This window comes from Malaya genurostris, chromosome 3 (assembly GCF_030247185.1).
Source record: "Malaya genurostris strain Urasoe2022 chromosome 3, Malgen_1.1, whole genome shotgun sequence".
Taxonomy (NCBI): domain Eukaryota; kingdom Metazoa; phylum Arthropoda; class Insecta; order Diptera; family Culicidae; genus Malaya; species Malaya genurostris.
The window spans coordinates 237772160-237793543 of record NC_080572.1 but is presented as its reverse complement, the minus strand read 5'-3'; the positions used below and the strand labels follow the sequence as shown (position 1 = coordinate 237793543).

At 39.4% G+C, this 21384-nt stretch overlaps 1 protein-coding gene across 4 annotated transcripts in view; it reads left to right on the top strand.

The window, feature by feature from the left end:
* The window catches only part of LOC131438722 (uncharacterized), a 265881-nt gene that overhangs the window by 34207 nt on the left and 210290 nt on the right, over nt 1–21384 (top strand). For all 4 annotated transcript variants that reach the window (XM_058608933.1, XM_058608930.1, XM_058608931.1 and 1 more), the window contains one exon: nt 8815–8898. In XM_058608933.1, coding sequence (XP_058464916.1) covers nt 8815–8898 — 84 coding nt within the window. The remainder of the gene's footprint in view (nt 1–8814; nt 8899–21384) is intronic.

Genomic DNA, 21384 nt, shown 5'->3' with positions numbered 1-21384 from the left:
TGCAAAATCAACTGAAAAATTAGCAAATTCAACCAACTTTTTAGCATTATTAAGGGGTTCAAAAATAACAAATCTGAATTAGCAAATATAAGAATTTTTTAGTTGTCCTAAAAAATAACTAACTAAAATCAGCAAATCAACTAATTTTTTCGCCAAAAAGCTGATTTCGGTCTTTGCGTGTAATTCCCGGTTCCGGAAGTATCGGGTCAAAAACTTCTAAACGGAGTTCATTCAATTTTATCAGTGATCACCGATCGAATTTCAAAATCTTAGGTTCAAGTGAAAGGTTTCATGGTTCTAAACACTGTTGTTGAAATTCATCCGGATTCTACTTCCGGTTCCGGAATTACAGGGTGATATGCACCCAAAAAAAGAAAATAAAATGTCACTCACTTTTCTCAGAAATGGCATGACCGATTTTCACAAACTTAGATTCAAACGAACGGTCTTGTGGTTGCTTAGCTTGCTATCGAATTTCACCCGAATCCGACCTCCGGTTCCGGAAATACAAGGTAATATGTACAAATCTATGAGAAAATGTGTACTCAATTTTCTCATAAATTTCTCAATCGATTTTTACAAATTAAAATGCAAATAAAAGATCTTGAAATTGTTTAAAAAGTCTACGAAAAATTGTTCCAGTTTCGACTTCCGGTATTACAGCGCGATAAGTGGAAAATTTTCAGTTTCATGAGTATTTTTTCATAATCATGGCGTCACGAGACGAAAATTTGTATAAAACTTATTGGTAAATTCATCTAGTTGGCAGATCTTTTAAATTAGTGGATATACAAATCTATTTCGGGACTACTAGTCCCCGGTGGCCGTTTCCGAAAGCACCGATAATAGTGAAGAAAAGTTCCAAAAAACGGAATTCACTTCAATTTCTCAGCAACGGTTAAACCGATTCTCGCAAATCGTGATTCAAATTAAAGCTCTTATTGCTTTAAAAGATACTGTGCAAGCTCATCCAGCTCCGACTTCCGATTCCGAAATTGTAGGCAATGAGTGTCAAAACTTTTAAATTGTCAAACAAAATGACGATGCAAAATCGGTACGCATCCGTACGTTTTGGTACGGAAGAAGAAAACGCCACCACCTTGCACACAGCGTGCTTTGTCCAATTTTGTAAAGCGTGCAGGGTTGTCACTTTTAAATTTATATTAACTTGACATAACGGTTTACAAATTGAAAAGGATATGGTAGTTTATACCCAAAGAAATTTTTTTGATTTTATTCAAGTTAGAATAAAAATTCTTGTCTAAGTCTTCTAGTGATGCTTTTGAAATAATAGGTAATATAAGAATGGCATCATTCGAAAATATTTTCACCGCTCAATTTTCTCAGAGATGGCTGAACCGATTTGAACAAACTTAGGCTCGTTTAAAAGCTACTGCCGGTCATTGATCAAGTTCGAAGATCAAATGGCTGTGACTTCTGGTTCCGAAGATATAATGGAAAAGTAACGTAACCGACAAAATACGTTGATTTTTACCGCTCTTATATAAGGGTGCCAATATTTCATAAAGAGCTAGTGCTCAATAGTTTAAGCACATCGAAAAAAGTATCCATGAAAAATTTGAGCTAAATCGGACATGGATAAGGGGTGCTGCCCGGCGGTTAAGATTTGAAAATTTTCGATTTTGAAAAAGCACCATGAAATTGCCGAAATCGAAAATTTGTTTTGATGCCAAAAGTTATAAAATTGCATGGAACGTCGAGATTTAGTATTACCTCGAAATTTTTTCTTTAAATATCGACTTTCTAGGACTTTGAGATGACACTAAATCTCGACGTTTCATGCAATTCTTAGAATTTTGGCATCAAAAATTTTTTTTCGATTTCGGAAATTCCCCCTCTATGGTGATTTTTCAAGTTCTATGAAAATTCCACTAAGTGGATTAAGAAGGGTGCGTTTAGATTAGCATCCATTTTCTCATACAAATTGGCAACGCAAATGTCAATATCGCTTGGTTTGAATGATGTTGCCGAGTATGTGACATAAACACTGAATCTTGCTTTTGTGAACTACTCGGATCAATCTGAATTAATTGGATGTCAAAAATGAGTCAAATTAGTGTCCGAAATTATTTAATCAAAAGATACAAAATATTTTTATAAGACTGTTTTAAAGAAAGAGAAAGGCACACCACTAGGTGGATTAAAAAGGGTTTTTTAGGTTATGAGAGTTTGTATGACCGGAACTACCAACCACGAAATGGAAGAGCTAGAGTATCTGGAAGATGTATTTTATTTAAAAGATATTTTATTCAGGCCTATTTGCGTACAAGCTTTACGTGGCCGATTTAGCTGAGTTTTTAGATATTTTTTTTGTATTGGATCTCGTTGTCACCCTTTTTCTAGGGGAATCAGGAATCAGAACAAATTGGCTCAAATGGCACGTTCCCCTTGACATTTGGAGATTTGTGCCTTGCCATCAATTTGTTTTTAGCATCATTTTCCCGATATATAAGAGGGAAGGATTGAAAGGAAATGGTAAGGGTTGGACTAGGAGGATGGGAAAAATTGACGACACAAAAACACATAAAAGCAGAAGTAAATTCTGCACCCCCAAGGGATGCCGAACAATCTGCTGAGGATCACATTTAGTGGAAGCAGAAGTAAATTCTGAACCTCTACGAGGTCCCGAACAGTCTGCTGTTAATAAAACCTCCAACCCCCGAGAGGATTTAGAGATCTTACAAAAGCGACACCATTCTGCACTCCCGGAAGAATGCAGAACGATTCGCAGTATGTACGAGCAGAAGTAAATTCGGCACCCCCTAAAGGATGCCAAACAATCTGCTAAACCCTATTTAAGGTGAATACAGAAGGGATTCATTCACTCCAGGAAGAACGATGAACCCTTCTGACTATAGCTCCTTACCACATTGGGTGAGAAACGAGAGAATATCCTTCAATTTTAGCTCCGCACACACAGACTCAACCATGTATGGAGAACCAAAAACCCGGATACGTAGCTGCGTCAATGCGGGACAGTTACATATCAGATGATATGGAGTACCATATTCGCATTCACACAAATCACACGAATAATACTCAGCACGTTGAATAGTAGCCATGTGATAATTGAGTTTGCAATGTCCAGTCAGAGCTCTGACCAGAATACTGCAATGGTGCTTGGAGAAATGCAGTAGACACTTTGACATTTTCAGATTTAAATCTGGTAGAAATGCTTTTGTCTGAGCGCAAGTTTGCAAGCTGCGCCAGTAGCTGGCATGTTTGGATGCAGCCCAAGAACGAATCTTGTGCTTTATCCAACTAGTTGAAAGTGGTAAAGCTGGTTCAGGACCAACGAAATCATTCGTTGCACCAGCTCTAGCCAACTCATCAGCCCATTCATTTCCAGTAATACCAGAATGGCCGGGTACCCATAAGAAGTAAACAGCATTTGAAATGCTGAGGTCTTCAATTTGAGTTCGACATGCGATCACTAGATTCGACCGTGAGTCATTCGAACTGAGTGCTTTTAAGGCTGCCTGACTGTCGGAACAAAAATAAATTCGTTTACCACAGATCCTCTGCTGAAGTGCCGATTGTACTCCACACAGAATCGCGTAGATTTCTGCTTGGAACACAGTACAGTATCTACCAAGTGAATGAGACTGCTCCAGCCTCATTTCACGACAGTAGACACCAGCACCAGCACGACCATTCAACAGAGAACCGTCCGTATAACAAACTATGTGTTCATCAAGTTGTCGTTCCAGACAACCAGACAACCATTCCTCACGAAGAGGATAGCTCACATGGAATGTTTTGAAAGGAAAACTGCATGTGAGAGTTAGGTCACTAGGAGCGAGTAAATACTCATCCCACGTAACCATTTGAGACCACAAGCGAGTTTGGCTGGTAGCATAATCTAATGGGTTACTGTTCCAAAGCCCTGTAACCCTAAGACGGTATGCACAAGATAATGCTTCTTGTTTCAGGAACACATGTAGTGGTTTAATGCACAGTAGCGCCTCTAGAGCAGCAGTAGGAGTTGTCGTGAATGCTCCTGTCATCGCCATTAGGACCATCCTTTGGAGATGATTTAGCTTTGACTGAACTGTCGCGACTTCTCCTTTCTGCCACCATACAAGACAACCATATGCTAAAATTGGTCTAACAATAGTTGTGTAGATCGAATATATCTGGGTTTGAGTCCCCATGATTTTCCAAAAGCTCGTCTGCATTGGCCGAAAGCCATACAAGCTCTCTTAATCCTGAAGTCAATGTGAGCAGACCAATTCAGTTTTGAGTCAAGAATAACCCCGACGTATTTAACTTGATCGACCACAGTGACCTCTGAACCGAAGAACTGTAACGGACGAGCTCCTGTGATTATCCTACGATGAGTGAAAAGCACCATTGATGTTTTGCCCGGATTTACAGACAATCCAACCTGACAACACCATTGTTCAACAGATCGCAGGGCTTGCTGCATTAAATCAAAGAGAGTGTTAATGCTTATGCCGGTCATCAATATATGATAATCGTCGGCAAAACCATAAGTCGGAAATCCAAGGTTATTAAGTTTCCTTAACAAACCATCAGCGACTAGGTTCCATAAAAGTGGGGATAGTAAACCACCTTGAGGACACCCACAGACACTCAGCTTTCTAATCTCTGCTTGCCGAAGCGATGAACAAAGAAGTCGATTGCTAAGCATTGCGTGTATCCAATTTGTGATACTTGAAGGTATGCCATGACCACGGGCTGCATCCAGAATTGAATTGAAAGACACGTTATCAAAAGCACCTTCAATATCTAGGAAAACTCCCACGCAAGATTGCTTTTGTGAGAAAGCTTTTTCAATGTTGTACACAACATCATGTAACAGGGTTGTAGTGGACTTTCCACGCTGGTAAGCATGTTCCATTCCATGTAGCGGATGCACGCCCAAACTAACATTCCTGATATAGTGATCGACTATGCGTTCCACTGTTTTAAGAAGAAATGAGCTAAGACTGATAGGCCTGAAACTTTTCGCTTCCTCATAAGTGTCGCGACCGCCTTTGGGAATAAATTTGACAATTATTTCCTGCCAGGCTCTTGGAATATATCCAGTCGCAAGACTAAAAGTAAGTATTTTCTTCAAAACATGTTTGAAATGTTCATACCCTTTCTGCAGTAACACTGGGAAAACTCCATCCTTTCCAGGAGACTTGTACGGAGCAAAACTCTCAACTGCCCATTTGACCGATTCAATCGTCACAACGCTTCGAGCAAGGGCCCAAGAATCGTAACTACCTGAAAAAGTCTCGGGAAGAGCTGTCGGTGATGGATCCATACATCCTGGAAAGTGAGTGTTAAAAAGGCAGTGAAGTACATCACTTTCATCAGACAAGTGTTCACCATCTGAAGTTCTTAAGAAACTGACATTAAAGTCCTTAGACTTCGAAAGTAACTTATTTAATCTGCTAGCCTCGTTGAGACTAGAGACATTTGTGCAGAGGCTTTTCCAACCACTTCGCTCAGACGATCGAAGAGCATTTTTGTAAGCCCTTCGAGCCAACACGAATGCCTCCGACCCATCTCTGCGTCGGTGGTTCCAAGCTCTTCTGCATAGTTTCCTTAGTCTAGCAAGTTCAGCATTCCACCAAGGAGTTCCTCTAGTAGCTCGCACAATCCGAAGTGGACAAGCCTCTTCATAGCTGCAACTATGAGTGAATTTGTCTCGTCGACAACATTTTCCAAATCAATTGGGGTTTCAATTGTTGGTTGGTACCCGTAAAATCTAGTCGCCAAGCCCTCTTCATAGAGGTCCCAGTTTGTAGATTTGGGATTACGATATGTGATAATATCAAATTTAACGATTGAATGATCAAAGAATATGTACTTATGATCAGACAACGAAGGTTCGAGCTCATCGGAGACGAGCCAATTCACCAACTCATGCGCAATTCTATCAGAGCAGAGAGTTACGTCCAAAACCTCCTCTCTTCCAGATCTCGCAAAAGTTGGGCGGTTTCCTGCATTGACTATGTGCAGGTTTGTACTGCTCACAAATTCCATCATATCAGAGCCTCTCGAATTTATATCTGTGCTGCCCCAAATGATATGGTGAGCATTTTTGTCACTGCCGATTACAAGCGGTATATCACTCTTGCAGCAGTATGATACAACCTTTTTGAAGTCATCGCTTGGCGAAGGTTGGTTATGCGGTAAATATGCCGAACAATAGACATATTTCCTGTCTATGCCATCAACAGTCATACCAACTGTGACAGCACAAATATCCCGAGTTGTGAGCTCCGATATGAGAGAAACATCGAGAGCACTATTTGCAAGTATGCATGCTCGAGGCATTTCACGTGGATTAGTCATACCGCTCTTGTTGAAGGCAACAAAGACTGGGTTTAACAATTTTCCAACGTAGAAGTTTCCCTTTTGGAAATATGGTTCTTGAACCAAAGCTATAGAAGCTTTACCTTCTTGCAGAAGTCTGGATAGATTCATAGTTGCTGTACGTTTATGCTGAAGATTGATTTGTGCCACTCTAACCATTACAAATTAGAGTAACGAACATTCCACCTCCAGCACCAACCGTACAACAACTACAAGAAACCAAATATATTGGCTTATAATCGCCTATAGCGAACCATGTAAGGATTTTTTTAAATGTTATTATCATTTAAATCCCACGAGTTGCGAAGAAAGAAGTCGTCCACTGTGCCAGAGCTTCGCTTAACACAGTAAGGGAACACCCCAAGATATTCCGTTCACGACTGCATTGTTTAACCTCCTGCAGCCATTCAGCCATCGGCACGGAAATACACCTTGGCTTAGGAGTTCCTATTTTTGTGGCCTTTTACGACATGGAACAGGAAACCAGTGGATCAATTCTTGGTAAAAAATAATTCCGCCGGATGCCACACGGCTTACCTGTTTGGTGGACTTATACCACCGGTACAGGTGGACCGTAGCGTTATTCTTAGCCAGTTGGGAAACCGCTACCGACACTACACGGCTATCTAGGCTGCTCAGAGAGGGAAGTTGACATTGATGGTCAACTTCCATGGATGGCCGAGCAGCCGAGTAAGATTTATTTTATTTAAAAGATATTTTATTCAGGCCTATTTGCGTACAAGCTTTACGTGGCCGATTTAGCTGAGTTTTTAGATATTTTTTTTTGTATTGGATCTCGTTGTCACCCTTTTTCTAGGGGAAGAGGAGCTTTCATTTTCTTCCTGCGAGGATTCGTGGTTCGTCTTATCATCCCTTGCCGTGGTATTGTTGTTGATTTCGTTGCTAGTTGCTGTAGATGCGCCTTGTTGTACATTGTTTGCAGTTGCTGGTTGGTTAGATGGTAAGCTGTTAACTGCAGCTGGTGTATTTTATTCTATAGGGGTTACGTTGGATGGTTTCGTTGAAGGGGATACTTCCCTGTTTTTGGTGACTGTCACAGGTGTACTGGGGTTGCTTGGGGTTGGTGTGAAGGAAGCACCGTTGACCTTTGGTATAGTTGTCTCCTTGTCCGGTTTATCACACGGCTTACCGTAGTGAACAGCTTTTTGGCAATATTGACATGTGGCCATCTGATTGTCATAGGTAACAAGTGATTTGCACGGGATTCTTGTATCTAGACCGAATGTCACATAAGAAGGTATAGGCCTCCTCAAGCGCATGCGTAACAAACGTACGCCATTTAGAATACCGGGGAAAAAATTCTTTGACTTTTCTTTTTCGATAGAGAGAATCTCTCCGTATTGGGACATAGTTTTGCGAATATAAGGATAGATTACGCTTGAGGGAAGATCATGCACACGCACTTCTATATATATTCTATCCATATATACTGGAATGTTGTACTTGATATTTTCATGCTCCACATAGTGCACATTATTATTGTCTTTAGCGAATTGAATTGCATCCAACTCTTTATAGAACTGGATATAAACAACATTATTTGTCTTATTGCATTGAAGTAAATGCACACGTTTAATGTCAAGATGCATTTGCTCCTTAAGCAAACCTTCAAGTTCTCGTATCGAAGGTCGAATTTTGCACTGCCTGAAGTCAACAACAATTGTATTCTTTCGTGTCGGTGGTAGCTTTTATTCGTTTGGTTCACTCATTTCGAGGTCGTTCTATTGTTCACTACACAATACTGTACTTGGTTTCTTCTGTTCCGAACGTAAGCGGTTTTGGTTTATCGACTGACTTAGATGAGATGTGAAACCGAACTGATGTTGTCTTTCTTCAATGTTCTGTGCTCTTTCGTAGGATTTAGCATCTAGCCATTACGGAAAAGTACAAAGAACGTCTGGCAATACTCATTCACTAGAAAGGAAGCTTGATTGGATAGTTTTTGTATGTATTGAAATTGAAAAGGAAACATGATTTTATTTTTTAATGAGACGTTTTGTCGATTTACACGCATTCTTGATTGTTACACTCTCTACATGAAGTCTCTAATTGGTAATCGTGTCTCCATTTTCGTGCGGCGGAAATGTTCAAAACTGGCCTGAAATTAATAACAGGATCTTAGGTTTCAATCGACACAAGTACCGATTTTACGATTGGTTAGACATTTCAACTCTGGAAACATCTTCTCGAATTAACTGTAGTCAAGGTTCTCCAACTAGCTTTCTCTGTCTCAGATATCATGAGCCCAGCACGTGATTTCGTGATGCGCCATTCCTCGTCGTGCTACAGCCTCCCAGCCAAGCCCTCCTAATTATCTTCTATAATAGGAACATAATGATCTTGACAATAAGCACACTGATTTTCCAGTAAATTCATCATTTCCATAAGCTGCAGTGACATTCAAATTTTCTCCTACTTACGTTTTTCTTCCTGTTTCAGTGGACCTGCTTCAGATGTTGGAATTCAACATTCCGGTTCGTTTTCCAGCGGCGCCACTGCTAACCGTCATCCTGGCGCTGGTCGGTAAGTATCTGATGAACCATGTGTATATTTAATATGTTTCCGGTTTTCGGCTGCACGCCAACGAAAAAAAAAAGAACAAAAAAAACAGGACTACACTAAAAATGTCCGCCGCTTGCTGTGGTGCGATTAGTGAGAAGAAAACGGCTGGGCACTTTCACGCAAGCATTTTATCACCTGAATTATGGGACTCGTTAATTCCAGGCCGACCGCCAACGGGCAGGCTTCCCTTTGGTCCTTATTGCTGCGACTACATGATATTTATGCTCGGTGTTTTCATTAGGGAAGGGGTTTGGGCTAGGTGAAAAAACGTTTGGCTTATCGGGAATGTGGAGAATGGTAATAAATTGATCCGAATATCCAACGATGTGTTGTCGTATTTGTAGTGCGATGTTAGGTAAGAAATTTGGCAATGAGGCATTTGCTCGACGGACACTTTGTCACGCAAGCTAATTTGTTTCCATTACCGCGTGTGTACAAACCCCACATAGCGTGTCGTACTTAACTGGAACTAAACCCACTAGCCCCGTTGTGGGATTGCTGTAGGAAGAAAGGTAAAAGGCGACTGAATGAGGAGGCTTTTTGGTTGGCTTTGCGATTTATCGACAACATTCGTATTCGCCTGGTGCTGCCCGGTCGGATAATAGAACGATATTAATTGTTGCGCTTATTGTACCTCATTTGTGTTGATTATGTTAGTTGATTCACCTGTCATGTTAGCGATGCAATTTTTCATTGATGGACACGTGGTTTCACTAGGCCGGCTGCTGATTGACATTCCAACCAACAGCGTTTTGTTCGGCGAAAGAATGAGTACCGGAAACCGGCTTCGCGATAAAAATCTCTATAACCGGAACAAATGAAAAAAAAAGTACGCAATTTGAAGGCTTCAACTGGACATCCAAAAATTCCAACCGACGGAATCAGCCCTGCAGCAGAATCTGTGTTCAATTTTCGGACAAAACGAACTTAGTTACGAAGCCGCAGAATATCCTCACTGGAAAACTATTATGTTTCATTATGGCCTGCTGATTGGGCAGATTGTAGCGCAGCATCCAAATGCCATTCAAAACTGGCCAACGTTCCGGGGAAGGGGGGCTAGGGATGTTTTTCCGAAATCGGTAATCAACGAAACCGCCTCGAAATCGGGATTGTTTGGGCCGACACCGGGTGAGGGGGTGCGTCGAAACGTGTGTCAACAAACCGCAGGAAATGAAAGCGATATTGAATTTCTGGTGGCTCGGAGCCTGGTAAGCCTGTAAGTAGCATATCATGCGTGACTGGAGGCATTTCGTTCCAAGATAAATACACTGATCAATTCGAGTTGTTGCGATAGGGATGCCGAAGTGATGGTGACGAAAACTGTTCGGCAGTAAACCGTCACGAACCCGACAAACGTGCCTAGCTCAAACAATAAACATCAGTACTAATATGCGATGTAACAAGGATTTTGTTCAGTGTAATGATCACGAATTTTCATTTTCTAATGATTGACATTTTTTGTTAGTTTTAACGTGGTTTTAAACCGTTGAGTAACTGATCATAAGCTCAACTAAAAGAATAGCGGATGGGTAATGTTAGAGACACATCTAGACTGACGTGAATACGAATACAACTGACACGTTCCTTTTTGACTGCTGTCTCATACAAATATTTTGACATCTGGCAATTTTATATTTTTTCGTCGAGTAAAAAATGTCGAGTTTTGTACCAGAATGTAATGATTTTCGGAGTGCACTATTTTTTTTTGTTTTCATTTGAAGAAAAGTGCTGCAAAGTCACATCGAATGCTTGTTGAGGTAATTTTGGTGATCAAGCTCTATCAGAAGCAACATGCAAAACATGGTTTATACGGCTCAACAATAACGATTTTGATGTAAGAAATGAAGAACGTGGATAAAAAAGTTTGAAGACGCCAAATTACAAATAATGTTAAAAGCAGATGACGCTTCCATTCAAAAACGAATAGCAGCCATGTGAAATGTTTGGAGTCAAGTTTATATAAATTCTTTATGTTTTTATCTGCATTTTTGCTCTACTTGACGGTATAAAGGGTACACCTTCAGTCTGCTGTTCCGAAACCGGAAGTGGTATCCAAACAAAAATCAATAGCAGTCTATGAGACCATAAATCCACAAATTTCATTTGTGTCTAATGTTATGAAAATCGACTCAGCTGTTTCTGAGTACGTGTAGATTCCGTTTTTGAGTTGTTGACCACTATTTCCGGTACTTCCGGAACCGGGAGCTGTGAACTGGTATAGCTGAAATCGGTTTGTTTGGCCAGTAACTTGCATAACCTATGCATTGAAATAGTTTTTAATCAAATTTAGAAGAATTTATTGCGGTTCTAGCATTATCGCTCTAAATGACAGGGAGCAATATCATACACACCTCATCCTGTATTTCCGCCGGAAGCTGGATCCGGACAGAACTGTACATCAACTGAAGGGAACATAACACTTTTCATTTGAATCTGAGTTTTCTAAGATCGGTCTAGTCGTTTATGATAAATTGGAATGATTTCCGGTTTGAAGCACACGAGTATTTTTCCGGTTCTTCCTGAATCTGGAACGATGATACGGTAAACCCAAAATCACCGTATTTGGTCATCGACTTACCATACCTGCCTAACTGAAAAATTGCACGGTTATTTACATGTATTTGACTCGATTTTTATATGTCATGTATAAAAACACGCTCCTGAAAAAGAAATTTTTAAACTTATCAGCCTGTAATTCTGGAACCGAAAGTAGTACCCGGATGAAATCCGGTAGTGTTATATGGGATTCTAAGACCTTTCATTTGAACTTTGGTTTGTAGAAGTTGGATGAATGGTCTCTGAGGAAATCGGGTGCACCTTTTTAGTTTGATTGGCACATTTTTCCTCGTAACTCCGTAACCGGAAATCGGATTCAGATGAAATTCAATAGCAGGCCATGGCACTATAAGGACTTTAATTTGAATTTGAGTTGAGTAAAATTGATTAAGTAGTCTCTGAGAAAGTCAAATACATTTTTTTTTTGCTTTTATAACCCCCCCTCCCCAATGGTGATTTTTTAAGATCGAAAATTTTTAATCCATATCCATCCATCAACCCATATCCGATTTAACTCAAATTTTGCATACGCACTCCAGGTATCGGTTCAAAAGTCAGTTTTCACAATGATTGAAACATAAATGTTTTGCCTTTCTTCATGAGAAAGGCAAAAATACTTGTGTTTCAAAAAGACGAAAGAACATCAGATTAAGATCGATGTACTGGTCCCTAAAAGTATCAATGCAGACGAAATTCTATAAAAAAAGTTACATCCAAATCCTTAGTTCTTAGTCTAAAACTCTTCCGTTTTCCTTGAAACTGCTCGAGAAAAATTATTTCAGTTTCGCTTACTTCCACTGACACATTTGATTAGCAACAAACACATTCCTATATGGATTTCCTCTTGCAGAAATTATTGCGATATAAATATTTACGTACCTTCTATTAGTAATCCGGCAAAAAGGAACCTTGAATTTAACACGCGAAAGGCAATGGATATGGAATGTTGTCGTAAAACTATTTATTTTTCCGGTAAACTGCTTTTGTAACCGAAAATATTTAGTTTTGTTTATTTTGTGTAACGCAATCTAATACAAATGCATTGAAGCAGTGTTGCTTTTTTATTAGGGAATTAGAATCTACATTCATAAAATGTAAGCAATTTTTCTTCAAACGTTGGTGAAAAATTGATCAAAACTGATATTTCATTCAAGATGTCAGGCTTAACATTCATTTGAGAATAAATTATTGTGAAAAAAGGTTGTGTGAATCTCAATCGTGCAATCCAATTTGATAAACTCGGTGCACTGCATATATGAATACACAGATCTATGGCATACATACTAAATAAAATGTACGTAATACACAAATTACCAACACAAGTTAACTTGGTTTACTTTTGATCCTTAAATATTGATATCTTTATTTTTATTCTACTTGTTATCACTTATTAAAATTAAATTTACTATGAATTTGAGTAAAACGTTCATTATGTGTTGCGTCAAAAAAGGCAATACTCTTTAATAACGACTCTAAAGTTAGTTCCAACATCAATTATTTGGTACTGCAGGGTGTAAAGTTTCGAGACAATACCTAGACTCCCAGGGAATAGGATTATGTTTGACGCTAGGTTGAAAACATAAAACAATTAATTCGAACACGGTTTCATTTTTTTTTGAGCTCATTAAGTTATCTTAAGATTTGGCGCCATACTGCGTTCGTTTTTCATTTTTGTGTGAAACTTTATAGTATGGTTTAGTCCCATAGGGAGTTCGGTTTAACACCGCGGTTTCTAAATATAAGGTTTTAGGTTGGTCACTTCATCGCGATTTGGTGCAAAAACTAATGCATGTTTTTCTATGTCAGAAATAGGGAATGCAAGCTGAAAGTTTAAGCTACATAACGGTATAGATAACTTATGTAAAAACTTAAGTTCTAATGGATTTTCAATTTTCAAAAAATGTCCGGTTTAGTTACGGTCTCCCTTATACACGTAAAAAATACCGTTGAGAAAAATTAAATTGCGAAAAAAATACTGATAAGTGAAATGCTTCCTATAAAAGTCCAAGACGTTCCGGGATTAATGTGACTATTATCAGTTCCCAAAGTGAACAGGCTACCACAATTGATCGATTATTTTCAATATAAAGTGACATTATTTCTGTACATTCTCTCGATCGCAGCTCAAATTGTGCTAGATCAAAATCTACGAAACCGTATCGGTAAAATATATCGATTGATAAATGTCAAAGTTCTTCAACTATTACAAAGATTCGACTCAGATTGCGCATTTATAGAGGTTTTAACCTATCGGTCATTCGCTTTTTCGGACGAGAAAAACTATGTGCGGGTTGGGGATAGAACCCAGGTAGGCTGTGTGAAAGGCATCGATTAACCCATCACACTATACCCGTCCTCAGAGCGGTAATTGGTCAGCATCTTTCATCATCAACAAACTAAACGGTCCTTTTCAGGGCATCAAAAAATTAAAATAAATTATTTTCGAAAAATTTTTTTGCCAGGTATAAATAAGTTTATTTGAAACACAAAAAAAATGTTGCCCAAATATTCGAAACAAATTTCAGCAGTGATTTTGAAAAATGGTTTGTAGTTCTAGGTGAGAATCGATAATGACAGAAAACGATTCACAATGATTTTTACCATCAACAGGTAATCGAATCTGTAGTAATTTTGTTCTCCAGAGAGGCTTCGGGCTTTTATCTGCAAAAAGTATAATTTTGAAATATTGTTTAAACAATAAATGGAATTAAAGAAACCTGTTTTAATCCACCTAGTGGTGTAATGATGCCTTTCTCATGTATAATATTGTGGTATTCTGTTCAAAATTTTTCTCTTCGATTTTTGAAAGAAACCAAGAGATTGTATGTGCATAACATACATAATGAAATAGTGCTTTGCTCGCGTAGGTCATCCTTAAGAAATCGAAGTGGGTTCACTATTATATGCACTTCCGGCACCGGAACCCGAGAACCGGTATAATCGAAGTCGGTTCGTACGGCCACCAACTAACATGACGTACAAACAATTGTACAACTGTAAAAAATCTTCAAGTTATTCAAATTTTGAAGATTTTATGCAATTTGGCCATCGCACTCTAAATGAAGATTAAAATGTTTGTTGTATCCGAAAATATGCAATAATTTTTGGTAGGACCATAAGACCTTTCATTTGAGCTTAAGATTGGGAATAACGGTTTTGAGTCCGATTTACAACATTTTTTACGGAATATTCAACACATTTTACCCTATAACCTCTGAACCGAAAGTCGGATCCGAATTAAATACCGGAATTCCGTATGGGACCGTAAGACCTTTCATTTGAATCTAAGTTTGTGGAAATCGGTCAAACCATCGCTGAGAAAAGGGAGTGAGATCCATTTTGGTATATATGACCACTATTTCAGGTACTTCCGGAACCGGATACCGGGAACCAGGATAGCGAATCGAGAATGACTATCGATTTGTGTAGTTTTGAGACCAGTATAGAACATTTTTTACGTTTTTTGTTTCGCCGGTTTAAGTGACGGTGTACAATATTGAACACACTTCACCCTATAACTCTGGAACCGGAAGTCGGATCCGGATGAAATTCAGAAATTCCGTATGGGACCATCTTTCATTTGAATCGAAGTTTTTCGAAATCGGTTCAACCATCTCGGAGAAAACCTAGTGAGATTATTTGACACACACACTGAGAGAGAGAGAGAGAGACATTGCTCAGTTCGATGTACTGAGTCGAATGGTATTTGACAACCGGAAATCGTTTAGTTGACCGTTTACTGATAATGACTACCGATTGAAGTAGTCCGATTTTGATTTTTTTCACGTTTTCTGTTTCGTCCCTTTAAGTGATGGTATAATTTTTTTAACACACTCTACACCTATAACTGCGGAACCAGAAGTTGGATCCGGATGCAATTCAGGAAGTTCGTACAAGACCACCTTCCATTATAACCTAACGCTGTGAAAATCGGTCAAACTATCGCTGAGAAAAGTGAGTGAGATCCATTTGAGAAAATATGACCACTATTTTCTGTGCCACCGGAATCGGAAACTGGGAACCAGGATAGTCAAAATCAGTTTGTTTGACCGTCTACTGATAATGACTATCGAATGGAGTATCGCCCCTCTAAGTGATGGTATAACAGTTTTTTAACACTTTACCCTAAAACTCCGGAACAGGAAGTTGGATCCAAATGAAATTGTATGGGATCATAAGCCCATTCATTTGAATCTCAGTTTGTTGAAATCTGCCACGGCATCTCTGAGAAAAGGGAATAAGTAATTTGAAATTATAATGGGAAACCTTATAATTCCGGAACCGGAAGTCGGATCCAGATGAACTTTAGAAGTTTTGCGAAGAACCATAAGTCCTTTCATTTAAATTTAGGTTTGTAAAAATCGCCACTCCATCTCTAAGAGAAATTAGTACACATATTTTCGTTTTTTTTTTGCACATTTTACCTCGTAACTCCGAAACCGGAAGTCAGATCCAAACTAAATTCAGAATTTTTGTATAGGACTATAAGAGCTTTCATTTGAATCTAAGTTTGTAAAAATCGGTCCAGGCATTTCCGAGAAAAGTTAGTGCAAAAAAGTACGGGTGTGTAATGTCAGAGACATAACTGGATGTCGTGAATACGAATAAAACTGACACTCTACTACTCTTACTGTCTCGTATTCCGAAGGGCCAAATTGTGTAATTTTTTAAGATATTAAGCACTGTTTGGATTTAAAACGATATTAAACTGTTGCGAATTTTGCACTGCGAAAATTACACAAAGCTAATCAAATTATCCTAGATTTGCACTACACTGTTGGTTCTAATTTCCGATTTGCAAAGAAGCAATCTTTATAGTTCTTCACATAACATTTGGAGTCATTAGAAGGGCTGATTTTGCATGATGTTCCCCATTGTTGTCCATTTTTAGTTGTATTTTGCTCCAATGCAAACGGCCAGAAACAGGATGATGCAATCGATCTTCTTTGAAAGGAAACTGGCTCTGCGACCTGAGCGTTTGAAGTTTTGTACCACGCAAAAAGTCTGCTTTCATTGCCGACCCTCTTGACGACCGAAGTCCAAATGAGAACACGACCTGAGCGTTTCATGCTTTATGCTTGGTTTGTTCTTACTGATATTGGAGGAAGAATCTTACCACAAAATCTAGTTGCGTCTGAAGCACTAGAAGAAATGAACGAATTTCATTTTCCCTTTAGTACTCGTCCAGTAGATAATCGGAACTGATATGTGCCTGACTACCTCAAAACTGACGTCCGTGTGCGAAAAAGGCAAGCAAGCGTGATGAATTTTCCTCTTAATTTCCAAAAATTTTAGAAACCTTAGATTTCAGTTAGTTATGATTATTTCACGCTGTTGAAAATTGAATCACAATGTCCTGATGATATTTCCGATAGCTTGTGGAACAAATTATGTTGTTGGGTTAAGTACATTAAGAGATATTCGCGATAAGGTTCTGCCCATTCTTGTACAGGGTAAATTTTGAAATGGCACCCCATAGTAAAGTAAGTCGTATTCACGACAAGAAACGTTACATACCCACATACACACACAGACATTTTGCGTACTCGACTAACTGAGTCAAATAATATATGACACTCGGTCCTCCGGGTCTTGGTTCAAAGGTCGGTTTTCACAGTGATTGCATAGCCTTTCTATATGAGAAAGGCAAAACAGATTCTTCGGAGGAATCTGGTCTTAAATTTAAGAAATAATGAAAACCTAAATTCGACTGAATTTCGCCTGTAGACGTCTTGTCGGCAAAACGAGTGACGCTGGTATTTATACTCTCTTTTGCAGAAGTGAAATACGAAAATGCTACGTCTCTGTTCGTTTGTTTTGAATGCTATCATTTACGAATGATATTTAAGCAAGAATGTCGCGAATCGAGAGATTAGATAAATTTCGTTGGGTACGCAAGGAATTTATCAATTGATACCTGACTTTACGATACTCGATGAACAATATTGTGATGAACTTCGCCACAAGTACAATTATTACTCTCGGCAAGACCAACAATAATAATAGTTTTGGAATAATTTTGATCAAGATCGAATCCAGATCATCCTCAGAAGCTTACCAGCTTGCAAGAGTCCTTTGGCGAGACGGGCTGTTAAATTGGATGGAAGCAATGGGTCGTTTATGATTTTTACCCTCCAGAGCACCACACTTGGCAAAATTGTCTGCTAGCTCATGAAATACACAAATAGTGACAATTATTTGTTATTAATGGGATTTCCATTTTCATATCATTTTATCGATTGATGTGTGTTGAACTCTCTATCGCAACTTACCCAATCAAAAATTTAGAGAATCAAATTTATTGAACAAATGTACAACCCTAATGAGATGCGTTGTTTTTTTTCTCCTGTCCACTCTTACAAAATGTACCAAACTCTGATGGTAATTAAGCTGTACCCACCGACCAATTTCGGAGGCGGAATATCGCAACTGGCGACTAAATTAACTCGATCAAGTGCCGCTGGTCACAGACCCAAAGAGCTGTGACTGTTACTGAACCGATGGACCTATGCTCACCACAATCATCGTGGTTGTTGATGATGGGGATGGTGGTGGTGGTGGGTGTGTAGATATGGTACACCGAAAACATTGCCAACTGATTGACCAACCAACTAACCGTACAGTGAACCCGAAATGTGCAACCGTGATTCCGGGACTAAATCGGGGGACACACTGGAACTTGTCCTCCCCCGACAACGCAGATGTAATTATCAGGGGAGCGAATCAAATTATAATTTCGCCCCTTGATTTCTAGGGAATCTGACTGTGGTTTTGGGATTCCGGAAAGCCACTCGCTCTTCGCAGGCGGTGTCTCGTGTCTCGCACCCGTTTCCCGTTTTTGGTGGAAGAAAACTTGTTTATACGACTGAATATTGAATTATTAGAAAACAGATTGGTTTTCCCATCAAAGAGTCCATCGGAAGCGGCCGATGCTAATTAGTTTTTCAGCTAGTCTCAAATAGTTTCGCATCCTAATTAGGTTTACAACTCCACGACATTCGGTCCATTTAATCGAATTCCATATACATATTGCAGTGCCTTGAACAACTTTAGTGGGTTTCGGAACAAAAAAGTGGACACATCAAACTGACATATTTCGATTTGAATGGTTGAAAACCAAAAAAAAAAAAGAATGGAGAAGAGATTCGCACATTCAATTCCCTGCCCGGTGAACCCTCTGCTGACCACATCAATCCTTTCAATCTATCTGCATAGTACCGAACAATGGAGCACTCAATTGAACAGCATTTTCAACTGTTTCCTCGACTCGACATGAGACTTTCACGGGTCCTTTTCCAGGAACCATGGAATGGAATAGCATCAAAACATTATAACATGATGCCATGTGCTGTTCTCATGATGACGACGGCGACACTCGCCGAGCCAATTCGATACGGCATGGCTCTTGTCCGCAAATTTGACCGCACACTTTGGTGGATGAATGTCGTGGGGGAGCATGTCGAACCGCTGTTTCCGGTTACTGTAGACCCAGGGTAGACCATGACCACTCCGGTACCAAAAAAAAAAAAAAAAAAAATATCGCGGATCCCGTAAGATACTATCAAAATATCCGAATCTGTGACGCTAATTGTATTTGTTTGAAGGGGGAGAAAAAACTGAGAAAAACCATTTCGAAAAAAGCCTACCCGAGCCTGAAACAGCGTTGGCTAGTAGCTTCATCCTTCAAAAAACCGGGCAACCGAGGATACACTTGCTCTGCGGATAGAGTCCAGTCATTGTCATCGTCACCATCGTCGAAAGCATCCACCGGAGAGCATCGATATGTGGTGCGCAATCGACACGTCCCGATGTGTGACATATTGTGAACATGAGCTCGTCCTTTCCATCTTTCCCAGTTATAAGTGAGTTGTATTTTGTTGGGTTCGTGGTGGGTCGATGCGATAGTGTGGATGGGGAGGAGACCAAACCCATCGTCGGTTCCGTCGGTCCGACACAGTCCAGTCAGTTCGTGCATATGAAACCGGAACGGGTGTGATGTGTGTACATTAATTACGACGCCCGATATTGATTGATAGATGAGTTTTATTCAAATTTATTATCCATCATCCATTCCAAATGAAATATGTTTAATTTATATGCAGCCCGTGGTTTGCGGGATCTTTTTGGGGGGGGGGGGGGGTGGGGGGGGGTCGGAGTGGTCGAGTGGCGCGGCACAGTGAACATGATTAAGTGTGTTGTGTTGTCCCCTGTTGGTTGGTTGGTTGGTTGGTTATTACAAGATGTAACATTGTAATGCGATTGTTTACGTGCTTCCGAAGGCACCATCAGCATCATCTACATCAGCTAGGCGTCGAACGGTGTCTTATATTTGGTTACGGTTAATTCATACATCAAAACGTTGCGACCTGTCTTCGGATTAAATTTTCGGTTCCAGATGGGAGATGGAAGTTAAATTGGCATGAATGGTAAATGTCATTTGTTTCGAGGCTTTCTAACCGTCAACACTTTTTAAGCACAAGTTGTTGCACCGAGAAGTACAAACTATAACACCGAGACTGCGATAATTTTTCCTAAGAATTTTTTCCGTAACATTTTTATGTGAGAAATGAAACCATTTTATCATGTTTTCATAATAATTTAAGAAGAAACATTTTTTTTCATAAATACGTTTGTTTCATAGGCAAAATACATACGTTTTTCTCCGCCGTGGCATCCACAATGCATAGTACTTTAAACCTAATACATTTCGAATATCATATCACTATTTTCGTATTTATTAGTTAATCTAAACACTGTTTTTATCAAGCGAGTTGCTATTATAAATTACATTTAATAAAATACATTTATTTTGTACATGATCTTATAACTGTTTCAGGTTTGTTTGTATCAGTTCATCACTTTTATTTAATATAAGATAGCTGGCTATTGGTTGAACTCATGGAAGAGAAAACAGTCTAACATAAAATGAAATTTAAATTGGAACTCCAATGGACTTAATGAAATAATAAAGAAGTTTCATGTAAGGAAGGTCACGACAAGCAAGAATGTCGCGAACTGGGACATTGGATAGTCTACCTTGGGTACGCAAGGAATTTATTAGTTGAGATCTGGCATCACGATACTCCACGCATGTCCAAACGACATGGTCAATATCGCGGTAACCTTCGCCACAAGCCCAATGATTAGTCTCGGAAAGTCCAATTCGAAGGAGATGTGCATCTAACCTGTAGTGATTGGACATGAGTATGGACATCACACGAATGAAGTCCCTACTCACATCCAGTCCCCTTAACCATGCCTTTGTCGATATTTTAGGAATAATTTAGTGCATCCACCGACCCAGATCATCTTTATCCCAAGAAGCTTTCCAGCTGGCAAGTGCTCTTTGGCAGGACGCGCTATAGAATTCGTTGAAAGCAATCGGTCGCTTTTAAATTTCACCCTCAATAGCACCACGTTTGGCTAAAATATCGGCTCTTTCATTGCCTGAAATGGAGCAATGAGCCGGGACCCAAAATATTGTGATTTGATAATTATTGTTCAATATGTCGTTCAGGCACTATTTTATTTTGCCCAAGAAAAACGGTTTATTCTTGCCAGTCATGTTTGAGCGAACGGCTTCAATTGCACTCAGACTATCTGTGATCTGTGAAGAGGAAATAATGGTTTGGAGATAATGTGACGATTACACTCAAACTATAATGAACTGCTGCTAACTCTGCTATATAAACAGATGCAGGTTCTTGAAGCTTGAATGAGGCCGAAACATTATTGTTGAACATACCAAACCCTGTCGCTTCTTCAATTCGCGATCCGTCCGTGAAAAACATTTTCTCAGAGTCAATATGCCTGAACTTACTTGAAAATATTTTTGGGATTTCCGTCGAGCGTAGATGATCCGGGATTCCACGCACTTCGCGCTGCATGAAT